Genomic DNA, 22,271 nt, shown 5'->3' with positions numbered 1-22,271 from the left:
ACAGAGTGGTGTGTTGTCGTAGCAGGCAACTGGAAGCTCAGGGTCATTTTTGCGGACAGAATGCAGGTGCTCTGCGAAATGGTCACCCAAGATTAGAGTGGTGCTGGGAAAGCACCACTCTAATCTTGACTCTGATCTCCAGCATCTGCAGTCCTTACTTTCACGAAATGGTCAGTCTATGCTTCATCTCCCCATTGTAGTGCCGATCACAGTGTGAGCAGCAAATGCAGTAGACCAAATTGAGTGAAGTGCAGGTAAAGTGCTGCTTCAGCTGTAAGGTGTTTCTGGGCCTTGGATACTGAGGAGGGAGGAAGTAAATGGGCAAGTGTTACACCTTCTGCGACTGCAGGGGAAGGTGCCGTGGGCTGAGAGGCAGGAGAACTGGGAGTGAAGTAGGAGTGGACCAGGGTGTCCCAGAGAGAACGGTCCTTGCACAAAGTTGGCAAGGGAGGGGAGGGGAATATGGAGGTGGCGGAAAAGGCAACTAATGATCCTCTGGATATGGAAGCTGGTGAGATGGTAGTTGAGGACAGGGGGGACCCTATCGCTGTTGTGTAAAGGAAGAGAAGAGGGGAGGGCTGAAGTGAGGGAGCTGGGTCAGACCCAGTTGAGGGCCTTGTCAAACACAGTGCTGGAGAATCCTCGGTTGAGGAAGAAGGTGGACATTTCAAAGGCCCACATATCAAAGTTGGCATCACCAGAGCAGAGGCATCGGAGATGCAAGAACTGGGAGGATAGATAGTGAGTTTACAGGAAGCAGTGTGTGAGGAAGTATAGTCAAGTAACTGTGAGAATTAGTGGGCTTGTAGTGGAAAGAAGGGTCACTGGAATTGAAACGTTAAATCTGACTTTTCTCCATATTTGCTGCCAGACCTGCTAAACTTTCACAACAATTTCTGTTTTTGATTCAGATTTCCAGCAGCCACATTTCTTCAATTTTTTTTTACATGGAAACACCACCATCTGCACGTTCCCCTCCAAGCCACCACAATCCTGACTTGGAAATATATCATAATTCCTTCAGTGTTGTTGGGTCAAAATCTTGCAATTCACTCCCACTGGGTTTTGTAGGTCTACCTACAGCACATGGACTGCGGAGGTTCAAGAAGGCAGCTCACCTCCACCTTCTCAAGGGGGCAACTAGGGATGGGTAACAAATGCTGACACAGCCAGGGACACCCACACCTCAAGAATGAATAAACATAAAAGTGCAATTGAGCGACTGGATGGAAATCAGAATGTCGATTGTCTTTGTAGTTGTTAATTTCCTATTATTTACATCTCCCCCCAACATGATCCATGGAAACTGACGCATTAATGCTCTTGATTCCAGGCACAAACCATCAGCAAAACACTGATCACAGCGATTAGCAATTTCAATTGCACAGAATCTATCTCAGGATATGCAGCAACTGATCCCTCACATATACATTCTCTGGGGTATGGGCCTTACATCTAAGTAGGGTATAGGGTCTCTCTCTCACACACACACATACACACACACTCTCACTGTACAGGGTCCCATACACACACTGACTTTAATTGATTCAGTGTTGGGGAGGTGAGCCTGTGCATTGGAGGGTCTGCCTTGTGAGAGCTCCATATGCCATAAAGGGCCCATTCCTTCTCCTTAGTTGGGAAGCTTGTCTTGAGGAGTATCCATGAAAATGGGCAAGACTTTCTGGACAAATCCCTTTGGGCTAGTGTTGGAGTCAAGTGTTCATTTTGTGTCTAGGCAATGGGTATGCCCATTGGTGAACTCTGACCTTGGGCCTTGCTCAAACATTGCTGCTTTCTGCATTTACAACAAAAACACAAAACCCAAAAGCATCACTTGTCCTACGATGGACAAAATGCACAGCAGTTAAACTGGGCCTCAGGTTTAGGCCTCCGACAGAGTTCTGGAAGTTTGATTCACTGCAAGTATCGGTAAATCTTGAAGCAGTGATTCCCCGAGTCTGCAACAGCCACATGTCCATCTGAGGTCAGTGCCAGACCCTGTGGTCCGTACAGAGGGTCAGCAGAGGTGTTAATATAAGACAAGAAGGACCCGGAGCTGTCAAACACCTGGGGAGAGAGAGAGAGAGAGACAGAGACAAGATTGAGAGTGGGGAGAGAAATGGACATACTGACAGAGAGAAGGAGAGAGAGAGAAAGATGGCGAGAGAAACACAGAGGGAGACAGAGTATTGAGAAATGATTAATTGCCAGTCTGGCTGTGTGAGGCCCTTGAGATTGAGCAGCCAGAATATGACAGAATTCTTCATTGAGATGGAGAGTGAGATAGATGAATCTGAGACTCAGGTCTGAAATCTAAACAGAGGAAACTATACTGGTGTGACATGCGAGTTAGCTATCATGCATTACAGCTCCCTCTACACTGAAACCCCATCAAATACACCCAGGATAGGAACAGCACAGGGTTAGACATAGAGTAAAGCTCCTCTACACTATCCCCATCAAACACTCCCAGGAGAGCGACAGTATGAGGTTAGATTGAGTTTGTTCCTCACCTGTATTCGGCTGTTTCCCCAGTCAGCGACGATGATGTTCCCATTGCTATCAACAGCCACCCCGGTGGGAGCATTAAACTGTCCATTCCCCTCTCCATGTGATCCAAACTTGAAGAGGAATTCACCGTCAGAATTATAAACCTGCCAAATCAGAAATGTAACGTCAATGTTCCCGGCCTTGTCATAGCCTAGCAGGAGGCAGCGTGTGTGGGACTGCCCACACTCCCAGGGAGGGGGCACTAACCACATTCCCGGGATGGGGGGGACAGTGACCACATTCCTGGGGCGGTGGGGGTGGGGGCATTGCTGGCCATACTCCCCGGACACAGTCTTGGGGTGGGGGTGTAATCTTATCCCCTGCATTTCAGAGTATGCTCATGCTCCACTCAGCTCAATATGTGGGGCTCACTCCTCCCTCCCTCTCCGGGCTCACTCCCCACTTTGGATTCTCTAGCTTCCCCCCACCCTGGTTCGCTCTTTTCCCCCTCCCCACCAGTGTTGGGTGTTCGGGCTGGGGTGGTTGGGGAGCGATGTAGTTGCTTACTCTGAGCTGGCTCACCTTCACTGAGTGGTTGTGGAAATCGGTCACCAGGATCTCATGTCTGTTGTTCACGGCGACAAAGTGAGGGCCTGGAAAAGCAGCAAAATCGAGATTGGTCAGAGCACCCCAGCTCAGCCCAGCCCCAACCTAGCCTGGTCCAACTCCACACACGCAGAGCGCAGTCTGTCACAGATAGAGATGCCCAGCACCCACACCATCTCCGCCCTCAATGCCCCGGGCAAATGGAGTCTTCCCCATCTCCCCCTCACTGCCCAGGGGAAGCTCAAGCAGAAATCCGAGAAGGGGTTAGCGTATATTCATTGGGAGGAACAGGTTCGTCAGCAATCACCAGGAACCAGAACCTACATTAACCTGGGACCTGAAGAGTTGATGAATTGGGATAGTTGCACAAACCACATATAAATTGTCAAAAGGGCTGAGGATGGGGCTGGGTAATCTGGGTGAACATGGTTCTGGGAGGTCAACAGAAGCCTGAGGCAATGCAAGAGACGGAGGGTCTCCACTTCACAGGCACTGGGTCAGCAAGGAACTATAATAATCTCTGCCCCTCCCCAAACTGAGAGGATAAGATGAGGATTCTCCCTGTCAGAGTACAGACAGCATATTCCAACACAATGCAGCTCACAGAATGTCTGAAAGGGAGAAACAGGAGCCACTTACAAAGAGACTAGCTCCAGTGAGGAGTGATTGCCAAGAGAAGAGGCAGAGACTGTCCAGAGGAAATTGGGCAAATCTGGACATGGGTCAAAGCACAGCAAGCACATGGAAACATCATTTCAGATTCTTCAGGAATTGGCTCATTCTTGGGAATAGTATGAAATCCAATCAGTTCAGGGAAAGGGTTAGACAGAACAAGAACAAAGAAAATTACAGCAGAGGAACAGGCCCTCCAAGCCTGCGCTGATCCAGATCCTCTATCTAAACCTGTCGCCTATTTTCTAAGGATCTGCATCCCTTTGCTCCCTGTCCATTCACGTATCTGTCTAGATACATTTGAAATGGTGCGACTATACCCGCCCCTGCCACCTCCATCGGCAATACGTTCCAGGCCCCCACCAAAGAACTACAGACAGCAACAAATGAACAAAAAAGCAAAGCACAAAGGGCAGTGACACAGGTCCTGGCAAACAGGGAAGTACAACAGCAACAAACTAATGGGGCTAAAGGCATAACAGGCCTCAATGGTTTGCAGCCTAGAATCCTAAAAGAGACAGCTACAGAGATAGTGGATGCACTGGTTGCAGTTGTCCAAAAATCCTAGGGATTCTGCAGAAGTACCAGAGGATTGGAAACTGCAAATACTATATCCCTGCTCAAAAATGGAGCGAAGCAAAACTACTCTAACATGTGAAATTGGATAAGTATTGGCTTCAATTATTATGAGTTAATAGCAGAACATTTGGAAAATCACAATCGAATCAAGCAGAGTCAGCACAGCTTCATAAAAAGGAATCATGTCTGAATAATTTATTAGGATTTTTCCAGGTCTGAGGTATTCAAGTCGGGTGAACCTGACCTATGAGTTTGGGTATCCTAAAGTGTATTAAGATAGACAAGTTCCTAGGGCCAGATGGGATCTATCCCAGGTTACTGCGAGAGGCACGGGAAGAAATAGCTGGGCCATTAGCAAATATCTTCACATCCTCTTTGACCACAGGCGAGGTTCTAGAGGACTGGAGATTAGTCAATGTTGTTCCCTTGTTTAAGAAAGGAAGCAGAGATAATCCAGGAAATTATAGGCTCTTCGTGTCTACAGACGGGGAGGCTCTTGGAAGCAAGATACTTAGGAACAAAATATATAAACATTTGGATGAAAATAAACTAGTTACTGACAGGCGACATGGTTTTCTCCAGGGAAGGTCATGTCTCACCAACCTGATTGCATTCTTTGAAGAGGTGACAAAGATAATTGATGAGGGAAGAACTGTGGATGTATGTGGATTTGATACAAGTTCCGCTTGGCAGATTGGCACAAAAACTAAAAGCACATGGGATTTGGGGTAGGTTGGCTAGATGGATACAAAACTGGCTTGGTCACAGAACGGAAACCAGTAACTGGTGGTGTTCCACAGGGGTCAGTCTCAAGACCTCTGCTGTTTGTAGCATATATAAATGACCTGGAAGAAAATGTGAGTGATCTGATTAATAAGTTTGCAGATGACATGAAGATTGGTGGAGTTGCTGATAGTGCCGACAACTGTGAAAGGATACAACAGGATATAGATAGATTGGCAACTGGGCCACAAAAATGGCAGATGGAGTTTAATCCAGACAAATGCGAGGTGATGCATTTTGGAGGATCAAATTTAGGTGTGAATTATACTGTAAATGGCAGAACCCTGAGGAACATTAACACACAGACAGATCTGAGCATGCAGGTCCACAGTTCCTAAAAGTGGGAACACAGGTGGCTATCTTTGCCTTCATCAGCCGGGGCATGGAGTACAGGAGTTGGCGAACCATGTTGCAGTGATATAATATTCTTGTTAGGCTGCATTTGGGGTATTACTACCAGAAAGACGTGGAAGCTTTGGAGAGAGTGCAGAGAAGTTTCATCAGGTTGTTGTCTGTCTCAAGGACCAGATTGGCTATAAGGAAAGGTTAAAAAGACTGGGATTGTTTTCACTGGAAAAAGGAGACCTGACAGATGGCTACAAAATTATGAGAGGCATTGACAGGGTGGAGAGTCAACGGCTTCTTTCCCAGAATTGGAGTTTCAATTACAAGAGGGCACAGGTTCAAGGTGAGAGGGGAAAAGTTTAAGGGAGATGTGCTAGGGAAGTTTTTCATGCAGAGAGTGGGAGGAGTCTGGAACACATTGCCAGAAGAGGTGATGGAAGCAGGCACATTGGTGACATTTAAGAGGCATCTGGATGGTTATATGAATAGGGAGGGAATAGAGGGATATGGACCAAACAAGGGCAGAAGGTTTGTTTTTTAGTTTAGTTGAAGTAAGATGATCGGCACAGGTTTAGAGGGCCGAAAGGCCTGTTCCTGTGCAGTACTTAAAAGTTATGAGTCATTGAGATGTACAGCATGGAAACAGATCCTTCGGTCCAACCTGTCCATGGCAACCAAATATCCCAACCCAATCTAGTTCCACCTGCCAGCACCCGGCCAATACCCCTCCAAACCCTTCCTATTCATATGCCCATCCAAATGCCTCTTAAATGTTGCTATTGTACCAGCCTCCACCACTTCCTCTGGCAGCTCATTCCAAACACGTACCACCCTCTGTGTGAACAAGTTGCTCCTTAGGTCTCTTTTATATCTTTCCCCTCTCACCTTAAACCTATGCCCTCTAGTTCTGGACTCCCCAACCTCAGGGAAAAGACTTTGTCTATTTATCCTATCCATGCCTCTCATAATTTTGTAAACCTCCATAAGGTCACCCCTCAGCTTCCGACGCGCCAGAGAAAACAGCCCCAGCCTGTTCAGCCTCTCCCTGTAACTCAAATCTTCCAACCCTGGCAACATTCTTCTAAATCTTTTCTGAACCCTTTCAAATTTCACAACATCTTTCCGATAGGAAGACCAGAATTGCACGCAATATTCCAACAGTGGCCTAACCAATGTCCTGTACAGCCGCAACATGACTTCCCAACTCCTGTACACAATACTCTGACCAATAAAGGAAAGCATACCAAAAGCCTTCTTCAATATCCTATCTACCTGCAACTCCACTTTCAAGGAGCTATGAACCTGCACTCCAAGGTCTCTTTGTTCAGCAACACTCCCTAGAACCTTACCATTAAGTGTATACGTCCTGCTAAGATTTGCTTTCCCAAAATGCAGCACCTCGCATTTATCTGAATTAAACTCCATATGCCACTTCTCAGCCCATTGGCCCATCTGGTCTAGATCCTGTTATAATCTGAGGTAACCCTCTTCACTGTCCACTACACCTCCAATTTTGGTGTCATCTGCAAACTTACTAACTGCATCCCTTATACTCGCATCCAAATCATTTATGTAAATGACAAAAAGTAGGGGACCCAGCACCGATCCTTGTGGCACTCCACTGGTCACAGGCCTCCAGTCTGAAAAACAACCCGCTACCACCAGTTCTGTATCCAAATGGCTAGTTCTCCCTGTATTCCGTGAGATCAAACCTTACTCATCTGTCTCCCATGGGGAACTATGTTGAACGCCTTACTGAAGTCCATACAGATCACATCTACCGCTCTGCCCTTCAAGAAACTCAGTCAAGTTTGTGAGACATGGTTTCCCACGCACAAAGCCACGTTGACTATCCCTAATCAGTCCTTGCCTTTCCAAATACATGTACATCCTGTCCGTCAGGATTCCCTCCAACAACTTGCCCAACACTGAGGTCAAGCTCACTGGTCTATAGTTCCCTGGCTTGTCCTTATGATCTTTCTTAAACAATGGAACCACGTTAGCCACCCTCCAGTCTTTCGGCACCTCACCTGTGACTATCGATGATACAAATATCTCAGCAAGAGGCTCAGCAATCACTTCTCTAGATTCCCATCGAGTTCTAGGGAACACTTGATCAGGTCCTGGGGATTTATCCACCTTTATGCGTTTCAAGATTTCCAGCACTTCCTCCTCTATAATATGGACATTTTGCAAAACGTCACCATCTAGTTCCCTACAGTCTATATCTTCCATATCCTTTTCCATAGTAAATACTGATGCAAAATACTCATCTAGTATCTCCCCCATTTTCTGTGGCTCCACACAAAGGCCGCCTTGCTGATCTTTGAGGGGAGAAAGTGAGGTCTGATCTTTGAGGGGCCCTATTCTCTTCCTAGTTACGCTTTTGTCCTTAATATATTTGTAAAAATCCTTTGGATTCTCCTTAATTCTATTTGCCAAAGCTATCTCATGTCCCCTTTTTGCCCTCCTGATTTCCCTCTTAAGTATGCTCCTACTTCCTTTATACTCTTCTGAGGATTCACTCGATCTATCCTGTCTATACCTGACATATGCTTCCTTCTTTTTCTTAACCAAACCCTCAATTTCTTTAGTCATCCAGCATTCCCTATACCTACCAGCCTTCCCTTTCACCCTGACAGGAATATATTTTCTCTGGATTCTCGTTTTCTCATTTCTGAAGGCTTCCCATTTTCCAGCTGTCCCTTTACCTGCAAACATCTGCCCCAATCAGCTTTCAAAAGTTCTTCCCTAATACCATCAAAATTGGCCATTCTCCAATTTAGGACTTTAACTTTTAGATCTGGTCTATTCTTTTCCATCACTATTTTAAATCTAATAGAATTATGGTCCCTGATCCCAAAGTGCTCCCTCTCTGACACCTCAGTCATCTGCTCTGCCTTATTTCCCAAGAGTAGTTTAAGATTTGCACCTTCTCTAGTAGATACATCCACATACTGATTCAGAAAATTGTCTTGTACACACTTAACAAATTCCTCTCCACCTAAACCGCCTTACTAGTTTAAATCATCCCGAGCAGCTCGAGCAAATCTCCCTGCCAGTATATTAGTCCCCTTCCAATTTAGGTGTAATCCGTTCTTCTTGTGCAGGTCACTTCTACCCCAAAAGAGATTCCAATGATCCAAAAATGTGAATCCTTCACCCATACACCAGCTCCTCAGCCATGCATTCATCTGCTCTATCCTCCTATTCCTGCCCTCACTAGCTCATAGCACCAGGGGTAATCCAGATATTACTACCCTTGAGGACCTCCTTTTTAAATTTCTGCCTAACTCTCTGTAATCTCCCTTCCGAATCTCAACCTTTTCCCTTCCTATATCATTGGTTCCAATGTGGACAATGACCTCTTGCTGGTCCCTCTCCCCCGTGAGAACATTCTACACCCTCTCTGAGACATCCTTGATCCTGGCATCAGGGAAGCAACACGCCATTCTGCTGTTTCTCTGCTGGCCACAGAAACGTCTGTCTGTACCTTGGACTACAGAATCCCCTAACACAATTTTTCTCTCGAGGAAATCTAGGCACGACCTTCACACAGCCATTATGAAAGCCAAAAGATAATATCAGATGAAGCTAAAGTTCCAGACTAACCACACAAACACACATCAACTGTGGCAAGGCTTACTCGTTCTAACAGGCTACAAAGCAAAGTCAAGTAGACACGTTGGCAACAATTGCATCCCTCTCCGCTGAGCTCAATGCACTCTATATTCGTTTAAAACAGTGGGTCAGTGAAATGTCACCTGCCCCAACAGCCTCAGGGGCACCTGTACCGACAGTCACTGTCACAGATGTCAGGATGACCTTTTTGAGGGCGAACCCACAGAAAGCAATTGGACCGGATGCAGTCCCCAGCTGTGCACTCAAATCCTGTGCAGATGAACTCTCATCTTTAACCTCTCCTTAATCCAATCAGAGGTTCCCACCTGTTCAAGACGACAACTAAATTCCCAGTGCCAAAGAAAAGTCAGGCACTGCGCTGTAATGACTGCCACTCAGTGGTTCTGACATCCATCATTAGGAAGTGCTTGGAGAGGTTAGTCATGGCACACATCAACTCCAGCCTCCCAGACTGTCTTAATCCACTACAATTCACCTTACCGTCGCAACAGGTCCATGGGAGATGCCATCTCCCTGGGTCTTCCCTCATCCATGGAACATTTGATTTGGTTTGATTTGATTTAATTGATTATTGTCACATGTACCTAGGTACAGTGAAAAGTTTTGTTTTGCATGCAGTACAGGCAGATCATACCATACACAGTGCATTAGAATAATATAACAGAGCAAAGAATACAACATGATGGCTACAGAGAGGGTGCACAGAGAGCGAGATCAACATTATACTTAAAATTTGAGAGATCCATTCAGAAATGTAATAACAGTGGGGAAGAATCATTTGGTTCTTGAATCATTTGGTTCCTGTGCTTAAACTTTTGTATCTTCTGCCCAATGGAAGAGGTTGGGAGAAAGTATAATGGGGTGGGAGGGGTCTTTAATTATGTTGGCTGCCTTTCCAAGACATAGAGAAGTATACATGAAGAAAACGATGGAAGGTTGGCTTGCGAAATGGACTGGTCAGTGTTCACAACTCTCTGTACTTTCTTACATTCCTGGGGAAAGCAGATGCCATACCAAGCCATGATGCATCCAGATAGAATGCTTTCTATGATGTGTCTATAAAAATTGCTAAGTGTCTTTACAGACATGCTGCATTTCCTTAGCCTCCTGAGGAAGTAGAGGCATGGTTGTGCTTTCTTGAGCATCACATAAACGTGGGTGGCACAGGACAGATTGTTGGTGATCATCATTCTGAGGAACTTGGCGCTTTCACCCATCGCCACCTCAGCTCCATTGATGTAGACAGGGCATGCCTTCCACCTTGTTTACTGAAGCCAATGACTAGCTCTTTCATTTTGCTGACATCGTGGGAGAGTTTGTTATCTTTACACCACGCCACCTAGCACTCTCTCTTTCCTGTATTCTGGCTCATTGTTTGTGATCCAGCCTACAACGGTGGTGTCATCATAGAACTCATAGATGGAGTTAGGATGAAATTTGGTCACACTGTCATGAGTGCACAGGGAGTATAGTAGGGGGCTGAGTACACATCCTTACAGTGTGTCAGTGTTGTGGATTATCATGAAGGAGGTGTTGTTGCCTATTCTCACTGATTGCAGTCTGTGGGTCAGAAGTTGAAGATCCCAGTTGCAGAGGGCAGAGCAGAGACCTAGGTCTTGGAGTTTGGAGATTAGTTTGGATGGAATAATGGTATTGAAGCCGGAGCTGTAGTCAGTAACTGGTCAATAAGTAGGAGTCTGCCATAGGTAACCTTGTTAGCCAGATGTTCTAGCGATGAGTGTGGAGCCAGGAAGATGCCGTCTGTCATGGATCTGTTGTAATAGCAGGCAAATTGCGAGGGATCAAGACAGGTTGGGAGGCAGAAGTTGATGTGAGCCGTGACTAACCTCTCAAAGCACTGCATAATAATGGAGGTCAGAGCCCCTGGGTGGTAGTCACTGAGGCACACTGCATGCGTTTTCTTTGGCACTGGGATGATGATAATCTTTTTGAAGCCGTGGGGACTTCAGATTGTAGTAATGAGAGGTTAAAGATGTCAGCAAATACTCCCGCCAGCTCCTATGTGCAGGATCTGAGTGCAACGCTGGGACGCCATCTGGGCCGGTCACTTTCCATGGGCTCACTCTCAAAAAGGCCGATCTGATGTCTGCAGCAGTGACTGAGGGAACAGGTGCATCCAAAGTTGTCAGGGCAAGTGACACTGTTTCACTGACCTTCTGTTTGAAACGAGTGTAGAAAGCACTGGGCACATCAGGAAGCGATGTATTTTTGCCCACTATTCTGTTCTGCTTCATTTTGCAGCCTGTTATTTTGTGTTGGCCTTGTCACAAACGAGGGTATCTGTGTGGTCGGTAGCTTTTAACAAGAACACTTAAGTCAGACTCCTCTTTATCGCCTTTAGTTCCACCTTCAACCCTATAACTCTTACTAAACCCATCTCCAAGTTCTGAGACTTAGGACTCTGCTCCCCACCTCTGCAACTAGATCTTCAACTTCCTGACCCACAGACCGCAATCAGTAAGGATAGGCCATAACATCTCCTCCACAATAATCCACAACACCTGTACCCCCGCGAGGCTGTGTATTCAGCCCCATACTATATTTCTTTTACACTTATGACTGTACAGCTAAATTCAGCTCTAATTCCATTTACAAATTTGCTGATGACACCTCAGTAGTGGGTTGGATCTTAGTCAAGTGTGGTACTGGAAAAGCACAGCAGGTCAGGCAGCTTCTGAGGAGCAGGAGAATCAGCGTTTCGGGCATAAGCCCTTCATCAGGAATGGTAGCATAGTCAGCAGTGGCTGCGGTCTGTGGGCGGCAGGGGTGCAAGTGATGTCATCATTCACCACGGTGGTTGTGACTGGAGCGGCCATGTGACTACTGGCATCTGGGCAGTTCCATAGGCCAGGAGAAGGTTTTGGAATGGTCAAGGAAAATAGAGTATTGAGGTAAGTACATGAAAGTTTGTTTAACTTACGTTCTTTTATGTCCAACATGGTGGAGAAGAAGTGTTTGTTGAGTGTGTGAATTCCTCCAAGGATGTAAAACACCAGAGGTCCTTTGCAGGTCTGGGAGAGTGTGGCCCTGAGCTGTGGCAGGGCTGACTGCAGGGAGAGTAGGTGACGGCGCATGGCTGCGAGTGTGGACCAGAGGATCTGGAAGGAGAACCGTTTCCAGAGGTTTGGTTTTGTAGTACTGGTTGTCCTGTTCAGGTCCAGATTATGTTGGTCTGAATGTGGTCTGGAGTTCTCACGGGATCAGTTGGTTCCATAGGCAGGCACTGAGGAAGGAGATGTGGCTGTGGGTAGTGAGTCTGCTTCAGAATGTGGCTGAAGAGCTTCAGGGCAGAGGAGATGACCTGGCGGGGGGGGGGGGGAGGTGCAGTGAGAGAGTGAGACTCACTGACATGTTTGTAGAGAGAGGAGGAGAACTTCTTCAAGATAGGCATCCTTGGAAGAGGCTAAAATCAACTAGGAGAAAGTGAGGACTGCAGATGCTGGAGATCAGAGTCGAGAGTGTAGTGCTGGAAGAGCACAGCCGGTCAGGCAGCTGCCGAGGAGGAGAATCAACGTTGCGGGCATAAGCCCTTCATCAGGTTGGATCTTAAACAACGACGGGACAGAGAACAGGAAAGGGATAAAAACCAAAAGAATTGCAGATGCTGTAAATCAGAAGGGGAAAGAGACAGACAACTTAATAGCATGGGGTAAAGACAACAATCGCTCCCTCACTGTCAGCAAAATGAAGGAGCTGGTCATTGACTTCAGGAAATGGAGTGGAGCGCGTGCCCCTATTTGTATCAATGGTTCTGAGGTGGAGATAGTAGAGAGCTTCAAGTTCCTAGGAGTAAATATCACCAAGCTATCCTGGTCAACCCAGATCGATATACAGGTCTTTTTCAATATATAATTTCAGTTACATCACACTGTAAACTTTTGCTATAAATTCTGTGTCCTACGATCTTGTACTCCACAACCACCAGATGAAAGAGCAGCACTCTGAAAGCTAGTGCTTCCAAATAAATGTGTTGGACTATAACCTCGTGTTGTGTGATTTTTAACTTTGTGTACCCCAGTCAAACACCGGCACCTCCAAATCATGACTCCTTAGACAGTACTTTCAAAATTCAGCTGCTTCAGCTGAAGATGGTTGGGTCGAGGACACTAGGTGAAAGTGAGGACTGCAGATGCTGCCACCACAAGACGTGCAACCAACGCAGCCTCCACTCTCGGCACCTTTCCCACCACCACAAGATGTGCATGGATACATCGCATCGTCCCCCATTTCCGCCACCTACAAAAAGACCCCGCCACCAGGGGTGTATTTCCCTCCCCACCCCTATCTGCATTCCAGAGAGACCATTCCCTCTGTAACTCTCTTGTTAGGTCCACACAACCCCCCACCAACCTACTCTTCACTCCACTCCAACCCACCTTCCCCTGCCACCGCAAACAAATTGCAAAACCTGCACCCACACCTCCATCCAAGGCCCCAAAGGATCTTTCCACATCTGACAGAGATTTATTGCACCTCCACACGTCATCTACTGTGTCTGTTGCTCTCGATGGGGAGATAGGATGCCAACTTGCGGAACATTTGAGAGAACATCTCTGCGACACACTAAACAACCCCACTGCCCTATAGCCAAAAACCTTAACTCCCCCTCCCACTCCACCAAGGACATGCAAGTCCTGGGCCTCCTCCACTGCCAAACTCTAGCCACCTGCCGCCTGGAGGAAGAACCCCTCATCTTCTGCCATGGAATCCTCCAACCACACAAAATCAATGCGGATTTCGCCAGTTTCCCCATTTCCCCTCCCCCCCACCTTATCCCAGTTCCAACCTTCCAACTTGACACCACCCTTTCAAACTGTCCTACCTGTCCATCTTCCTTTCCACCTAACCATTCTACACTCCTCTCTGACCAATCACCTTCACCCCCACCTTTATCTACCTATCACATTCCCAGCTACCTTCCCCCAGCCCCACCTCCCTCCCATTTATCTCTCAGTCCCAATCCACAAGCCTCATTCGTGATGAAGCGCTCATGCTCGAAACATCAACTCTCCTGCTCCTCGGATGCTGCCTGACCGGCTGTGCTTTTCCAGCACGAGACTTTTCGACTCTCGGACACTAGGCTCAGGAACTCCCACAGAGATATCCTGCAGCTGAGATGACAGACCTGAGATACAGTGGAACAGCTTGGCTAGAGGATCAGCGAGATCTGGAGCACAAGTCTTCAGTGTTATTGCCGGAATGTTGACAATGCCCATTGCCTTTGCAATATCCAATGTCGCCAACCGTTTCTTGATATCAGTGCAGTGAATCGAATTGGCTGAAGACTGTTATCTGTGATGGTGGGGAATCATCTGCTCGACACTTCTGGATGAACATTAGCGCAAAATGCTTCAGCCTTATCTTTTCCATCATTGAGGATGGAGCTGCCTCCCCCAGTGACTGGTGTAATCATCCACACCATTCACAACTGGATGTGGCAGGACTGCAGAACTTAGACCTGATCAGTTGGTTGTGGGTTTACTTAGCTCTATCACTTGCTGCTTATGCTGTTTGGCATGCAAGTAGTCTTGTTTGATAGCTCCAGCAGGCTGACACCTCATCTGCTAGTGTCTCTGCTCTTGGCACAGTTGATAAAGCATGGCGCTGGAAAACATACAGCCGGTCAGGCAGCATTCAAGGAGCAGGAGAGTTGATGTTTTGGGCATAATCCTTCAGTCCTCGGATGCTGCCTGACCTGCTGTGTTTTTTCCAGCACCATGTTTTACCAACTCTGACTCTCCAGCATCTGCATTCTTCATTCTCTACCAATTACTGCGCTTGGCATGCCCCCTTACAGTCTCTGTTGAATCAGGATTGATCCCCTGTCTTGATAGTAATGGTTGAATGGGGGATATAGAGTCATAGAGATGTACAGCATGGAAACAGACCCTTCTGTCCAAACTGTCCATGCCGACCAGATATCCCAACCTAATCTAATCCCACCTGCCAGCGCCTGGCCCATATCCCTCCAAACCCTTCTCATTCATATACCCATCCAAATGCCTTTTAAATGTTGCAATTATACTAGCCTCCACCACTTCCTCTGGCAGCTCATTCCATACACGTACCACCCTCTGTGTGAAAAGGTTGCCCCTTAGGTCTCTTTTATATCTTTCCAACAACTTGCCCACTATCAACATCAGGCTCACTGGTCTATTTTTTCCCTGGCTTGTCCTTACCACCCTTCATAAACAGTGACACCGCGTTAGCCAACCTCCAGTCTTCCAGCACCTCACCTGTGACTATCGATGATACAAATATCTCAGCAAGAGGCCTAGCAATCACTTCCCTAGCTTCCCACAGAATTCTAGGGTACACCTGATCAGGTCCTGGGGTTTTATCTATCTTTATGCGTTTCAAGACTTCCAGCACTTCCTCCTCTGTAATATGGACATTTTGCAAAACGTCACCATCTAGTTCCCTACAGTCTATATCTTCCATATCCTTTTCCACAGTAAATACTGATGCAAAATACTCATCTAGTATCTCCCCCATTTTCTGCGGCTCCACACAAATGCCGCCTTGCTGATCTTTGAGGGGCCCTATTCTCTCCCTAGTTAACTTTGTGTCCTTAATATATTTGTTAAAACCCTTTGGATTCTCCTTAATTCTATTTGCCAAAGCTATCTCATGTCCCCTTTTTGCCCTCCTGATTTCCCTCTTAAGTATACTCCTACTGCCTTTATACTCTTCTAAGGATTCACTCGATCTATCCTGTCTATACCTGACATATGCTTCCTTCTTTTTCTTAACCAAACCCTCAATTTCTTTAGTCATCCAGCACTCCCTATACCTACCAGCCTTTCCTTTCACCCTGACAGGAATATACTTTCTCTGGATTCTCGTTATCTCATTTCTGAAGGCTTCCCATTTTCCAGCCATCCCTTTACCTGCGAACATCTGCCTCCAATCAGCTTTTGAAAGTTCTTGCCGAATATTGTCAAAATTGGCCTTTCTCCAATTTAGAACTTCAACTTTTAGATCCGGTCTATCCTTTTCCATCACTATTTTAAAACTAATAGAATTATGGTCGCTGGCCCCAAAGTGCTCCCCCACTGACACCTCAGTCACCTGCCCTGCCTTATTTCCCAAGAGTAGGTCATGCTTTGTACCTTCTCGAGTAGGTACATCCACATACGGAATCAGAAAATTGTCTCATACACACTTAGCAAATTCCTCTCCGTCTAAACCTTTAACACTATGGCAGTCCCAGTTGATATTTGGAAAGTTAAAATCCCCTACCATAACCACCCTATTTTTCTTACAGATAACTGAGATCTCCTTACAAGTTTGTTTCTCAATTTCTCTCTGACTATTAGGGGGTCTGTAATATAATCTCAATAAGGTGATCATCCCTTTCTTATTTCTCAGTTCAATCCAAACAACTTCCCTGGATGTATTTCCGGGAATATCCTCCCTAGTACTGTTGTAATGCTATCCCTTATCAAAAACGCCACTTCCCCTCCTCTCTTGCCTCCCTTTCTGTCCTTCCTGTAGCATTTGTATCCTGGAACATTAAGCTGCCAGTCCTGTCCATCCCTGAGTCACGTTTCTGTAATTGCTATGATATCCCAAAGCAATGTTCCTAACCATGCCCTGAGTTCATCTGCCTTCCCTGTTAGGCCTCTTGCATTGAAATAAATGCAGTTTAATTTATTAGTCCTACTTTGTCCCTGCCTGCCCTGACTGTTTGACTTACTTCTGTTCTCAGCTGTACCCGTCTCATATTGATCCCTTTCCTCACATTCTCCTTGGGCTCCCCCCATCCCCACCTTATTGGTTTAAATTCTCCCGAACAGCTCGAGCAAATCTCCCTGCTGGTACATTAGTCCCCTTCCAATTTAGGTGCAATCCGTCCTTCTTGTACAGGCCACTTCTATCCCGTAAGAGATTCCAATGATCCAAAAATGTGAATCCTTCTCCCACACACCAGCTCCTCAGCTAGGTATTCATCTGCTCCATCCTCCTATTCCTACCTTCACTAGCTCATAGCACCAGGAGTAATCCAGACATTACTTATCTTGAGGACCTCCTTTTTAAATTCCTGGCTAATTCTCTGTAATCTCCCTTCAGATTCTCAACGTTTTCCCTTCCTATGTCACTGGTTCCAACGTGTACAATGACCTCCTGCTGGGCCTTCTCCCCTTTGAGAACATTCTGCACCCTGAGACATCCTTGATCCTGGCACCAGGGAGGCAACACACCATTCTGATTTTTCGCTGCTGGCCACAGAAACGTCTGTCAGTGCCTCATACTAGACAGTGCCTTTACACAATCGATCTCTTGGAACCTGATGTACCCCTCGTTGCATTAGAACCTGACTCGATACTAGAAACCATTATCCCCTATATTTTCCAAAATAGAGTATTTATTTGAAATGGGGATAACCACAGAAGACTCCTGCACTACCTGCCTACCTCCCTTACCTTTTCTAGAGTTAACCCATCTATGTGACTGTATCTGCAACTTTTCTCCCCTTCCTATAACTGCCATTCACCACATCTCCTTGCTCTTGTAAATTCCTCATTGCCTCTAACTGTCTCTCGAACCGATCTATTCGATCTGACAGGATTTGCAACCAACAGCATTTATTGCAGATATAATCTACAGTAACACGTAAACTCTCCCTAAACTCCCACATCACACAAGAATACCTTATCACTCTACTAAGGGCCATTTTTGTTTCTTTCAATCTACAGACCCAGAAAATAGCACTGTCTTATTCCTCTACAAAACACTGCTCCAGGTTAAATTAATGTTTATGGCTTATATTTTAAGTTTAATCAAGAGACATAGCTCAATAAAATATATAATCAAGAAAGAACCCTCTCTACTCACTACTGCAGACTTACTATAAGATCATACTTAAAACTATCCACTTATTTGTTTCTGTGCTGTGACCTCTCCCAAACAGGTTCCTCCAAGATTAGTTGTGAATTTCACTGTTTGTTCATTTTCCCAGATGCACTCTGATGTCCAGCGATACATGAATTCAAACAGTAAAGGCAGTAACTGTGCAGGTTCATTGCTGTGTCAGGGAGCAGTGTGGATTTCTTTATTTCTCTCTCTTTCTCTCTCTGTCCTAATTGACCTCACCACGTGCTTCCTTTGTCTCCCTTTTAAAAGTGCTATTGTTTTGATTTTTTTTTCAAAGTTCCAAAACAATGCAACAGCATATAAAACAGTGATTGCTGCTCCTGAAATTCGAGGAAATCACCTCAACACCTAAAATACTTCAAAAAAAGGAGCAACCTGTTACAGCCAGAAATTTTTCCCGTCCTCCATCTTGAATTACCCAGAATCGTCATACGCATACTTACTTATCATTGCCCCATATGTTCCCATTACTGTAATTTATGAATATCATAAACAATAAGGAACGCAGTGCTGATCCCTGTGGTAACCACTGCACACATTGGGCCGCAGTCACACAAACAGCCCCCTATCACGACCTTCTGCCTTCTGTCACTAACCCAAGTCTGATTCCAACTTGCCAAGTTACCCAGGATCCCATGTGCTTTCATCTTCTTTATCACTCTCCCAAGTGGAACCTTGGGAGAGTTTGCATTTGTCTTCACAGTGAAAGACACCAGTAGCAGCCAGTCAGGGGAAAGAGGTGAGTGTAGTGGCCATCATTAAGGAGAAGGTGCTGGGGAAGCTGGAAAGTCTAAAGGTGAATAAATCATCCAGACTGGATGGACTACAACTCAGGGTTCTGAAGGAGATAGCTGAGGAAATTGTAGATGCATTGGTGATGATCTTTCAGTAATCACTGGAGTCAGGGAAGGTCCCAGAGGACATAGAACATTATAGCGCAGTACAGGCCCTTTAGCCAGTGATGTTGCACCAACCTGAGAAACAAATCTGATGCCCATCTAACCTACACTATTCCATTCTCATCCATATATCTATCCAATAACTATTTAAATGCCCGTAAAGTTGGTGAGTCGACTACTGCTGCAGGCAGAGCGTTCCACGCCCTTACTACTCTCTAAGTAAAGAACCTCAAGATCTTCCCTTCGTACCAGGCGACATCCAGGTAAACCTCCTCTGCACCCTTTCCAATGCTTCCACATCCTTTCTATAATGCGACAACCAGAAGTGTACGCAATACTCCAAGTGTGGCCGCACCAGAGTTTTCTACAGCTGCAACATGACTTCATGATTCTGACTCAATTCCTCTACCAAAAAAGTTAACACACCGTTTGCCTTCTTAACAATCTTTATCATGGACACCAAGATCTCTCTGCTCATTCACACTACCAAGAATCTGACTATTAGGACTAGAAAATGGTTCATGTAACACCTCCGTTTCAAAAGGAAGGGAGGTTGAAGATAGGAAATTATAGGCTGGCTAACCTGACCTCAGCCATTGGTAAGATTTTAAGAGTCCATTATTAAGAATGGGAATATCGAGTTTTGGAAGTACGTGGTAAAGTAGGGCTGGGTCAGCATGCATTTGTCAATGGGAGGTCATGCCTGACAAATCTGTTAGCATTCTTTAAGGAGGTAATGAGCAAGTTAGACAAAGGAGAGCCAGTGGATGTGATCTATTAGAATTTCCAGAAGGCCTCTGACAAGGTGTTGCACAGGAGGCTGCTAATAAGAAAACAGTCCATGGTGTTAGGGGCAATGTACCAGCTTCGATAGAAGATATTTTTTCCGACTGGCAGAAGACAGAGAGTAGTGTTTTCAGGATAACAGCTGGAGGCTAGTGGAGATCTTCAGCAGTCAGTGTTGGGACCACAATTGTTCACATTATAGATTAACAATCTGGGCAAAGGAACTAAGGGCATTGTTGCTAAGTTTGCAGATGACACATAGATAGATGGAGAGACAGGTAGTATTGAAGAAGCAGGGTGGCTGCAAAAGGACTTGGACAGGTTAGGAGAGCGGGCAAGGAAGTAACAGGTGGAATACAACGTGGGAAAGTGTGAGATTATGCACTTTGGTAGAAAGAATAGAGACATAAACTATTTTCTAAATAGGGAAAGGCTTCAGAAATCTGAAGCATAAGGGACTTAGGAGCCCTAGATCAGGATTTTCTTAAGGTTATTATGCATGTTCAGTTGGCAATTCGGAAGGCAAATATAATATTAGCATTCATTTCGAGATGGCTAGTATACAAAAGCAGAGATGTACTGTTAAGGCTGTATAACGCTCTGATCAAACCACATTGGGAATATTAGAACATAGAACATAGAAAAATACAGCGCAGTACAGGCCCTTTGGCCCTCGATGTTGCGCCGATCCAAGCCCACCTAACCTACACTAGCCCACTATCCTCCATATGCCTATCCAATGCCCGCTTAAATGCCCATAAAGAGGGAGAATCCACTACTGCTACTGGCAGGGCATTCCATGAACTCACGACTCGCTGAGTAAAGAATCTACCCCTAACATCTGTCCTCTACCTACCACCCCTTAATTTAAAGCTATGCCCCCTCGTAATAGCTGACTCCATACGTGGAAAAAGGTTCTCATGGTCAACCCTATCTAAACCCCTAATCATCTTGTACACCTTTATCAAGTCACCTCTAAACCTTCTTTTCTCCAATGAAAACAGCCCCAAGCGCCTCAGCCTTTCCTCACACGATCTTCCTACCATACCAGGCAACATCCTGGTAAACCTCCTCTGCACCCGTTCCAGTGCCTCCACATCCTTCCTATAGTATGGCGACCAAAACTGCACACAATACTCCAGATGCGGCCGCACCAGAGTCTTATACAACTGCAACATGACCTCAGGGCTCCGGAACTCAATTCCTCTACCAATAAAAGCCAGTACGCCATATGCCTTCTTCACCGCACTATTTACCTAGGTGGCAACTTTCAAAGATCTGTGTACATGGACACCAAGATCCCTCTGCTCATCCACACCACCAAGTATCCGACCGTTAGCCCAGTACCCCATCTTTTTGTTACTCTTACCAAAGTGAATCACCTCACACTTACCTACATTGAACTCCATTTGCCACCTTTCTGCCCAGCTCTGCAACTTATCTATATTCCGCTGTAACCTGACACATCCTTCCTCACTGTCAACAACTCCACCGACTTTCGTATCATCCGCAAACTTGCTCACCCAACCTTCTAGCCCCTCCTCCAGGTCATTTATAAAAATGACAAACAGCAATGGTCCCAAACCAGATCCTTGCGGAACACCGCTAGTAACTGCTCTCCAAGATGAACCTTTACCATCAACTACTACCATTTGTCTTCTTCCAGCCAGCCAATTCCTAATCCAAACCTCCAACTCACCCTCAATGCCATACCTCCGTATTTGTTTTGCAGTAGCCTACCATGGGGAACATTATCAAACGCCTCACTAAAATCCATATACACCATATCTACCACTTTACCCTCGTCTACCTCCTTAGTCACCTTCTCAAAGAATTCAATAAGGTTTGTGAGGCACGACCTGTCCTTCACAAAATCACGCTGACTATCCTTGATCACATTATTCCTATCCAGATGTTCATAAATCCTATTCCTTACAATTCTCTCTAAGACTTTGCCCACAACAGAAGTGAGACTCACCGGCCTATAGTTACTAGGGTTATCCATACTCCCTTTCTTGAACAAGGGAACCACATTTGCTAGCCTCCAGTCTACTGGCACTATTCCTGTAGACAACGAGGACATAAAAATCAAGGCCAATGGCTCTGCAATCTCCTCCCTTGCTTCCCAGAGAATCCTACGATAAATGCCATCAGGCCCAGGGGACTTATCTATTGTGAGTAGTTTTGGGCTCCACATTTAAGGAAATGTGCTGGCCTTGGAGGGTGTTCAGGGGAGGTTTACAAAATAATTTCGGGGATGCAGGGCTTGTCATATGAAGAGCGATTGAGGAGTCCAGATCGCGACTCTAAGTTTAGAAGGAAAAGGGAGTGGAATCTGATTGAAACTTACAGAATAGTGGGAGGCCTGGACTGAGGGGGCATGAGCCCTTGTAATTTTCTCCCTCATCACCAATAGCATCCTGGGATACAACAATTCAGACATGGAGCTTGTCCACTTTTAAGCCCACTCAAACCTTCAGAACCTCTCAGTCCCTCTCTCTGAATTATGTACCTCCATCCTCCTTCCAAACAAAGACAGATCTGAGGTGCTTGTTTAACACCCTATCAATG

The 22,271-nt window shown here is 45.9% G+C and overlaps 1 protein-coding gene across 8 annotated transcripts in view; it reads right to left on the bottom strand.

The window, feature by feature from the left end:
• Positions 1–22,271, bottom strand: part of LOC122550999 (tripartite motif-containing protein 2-like) — a 134,824-nt gene that overhangs the window by 65,035 nt on the left and 47,518 nt on the right. For 5 of the 8 annotated variants that reach the window (XM_087988530.1, XM_087988531.1, XM_087988534.1 and 2 more), the window contains 3 exons: positions 3,073–3,143; positions 2,514–2,654; positions 1,255–2,067 (listed from right to left, as the gene is read on the bottom strand). The exons of 1 other annotated variant lie outside the window; for it this stretch is intronic. In XM_087988530.1, the coding sequence (XP_087844656.1) occupies positions 1,915–2,067; positions 2,514–2,654; positions 3,073–3,143 (365 nt within the window). In that variant the 3' untranslated portion in view covers positions 1,255–1,914. Of the gene's footprint in view, positions 1–1,254; positions 2,068–2,513; positions 2,655–3,072; positions 3,144–22,271 lie in introns of those variants that run through there. 2 more of the 8 variants (XM_087988533.1, XM_087988532.1) reach the window with 1 other exon arrangement.

The sequence above is a fragment of the Chiloscyllium plagiosum genome, unplaced genomic scaffold (genome assembly GCF_037043375.1).
Source record: "Chiloscyllium plagiosum isolate Xiang-an unplaced genomic scaffold, Cpla_swu_hap1 HiC_scaffold_6, whole genome shotgun sequence".
Classification (NCBI taxonomy): Eukaryota; Metazoa; Chordata; class Chondrichthyes; order Orectolobiformes; family Hemiscylliidae; genus Chiloscyllium; species Chiloscyllium plagiosum.
This window is presented reverse-complemented; position numbering and strand designations above follow the sequence as displayed.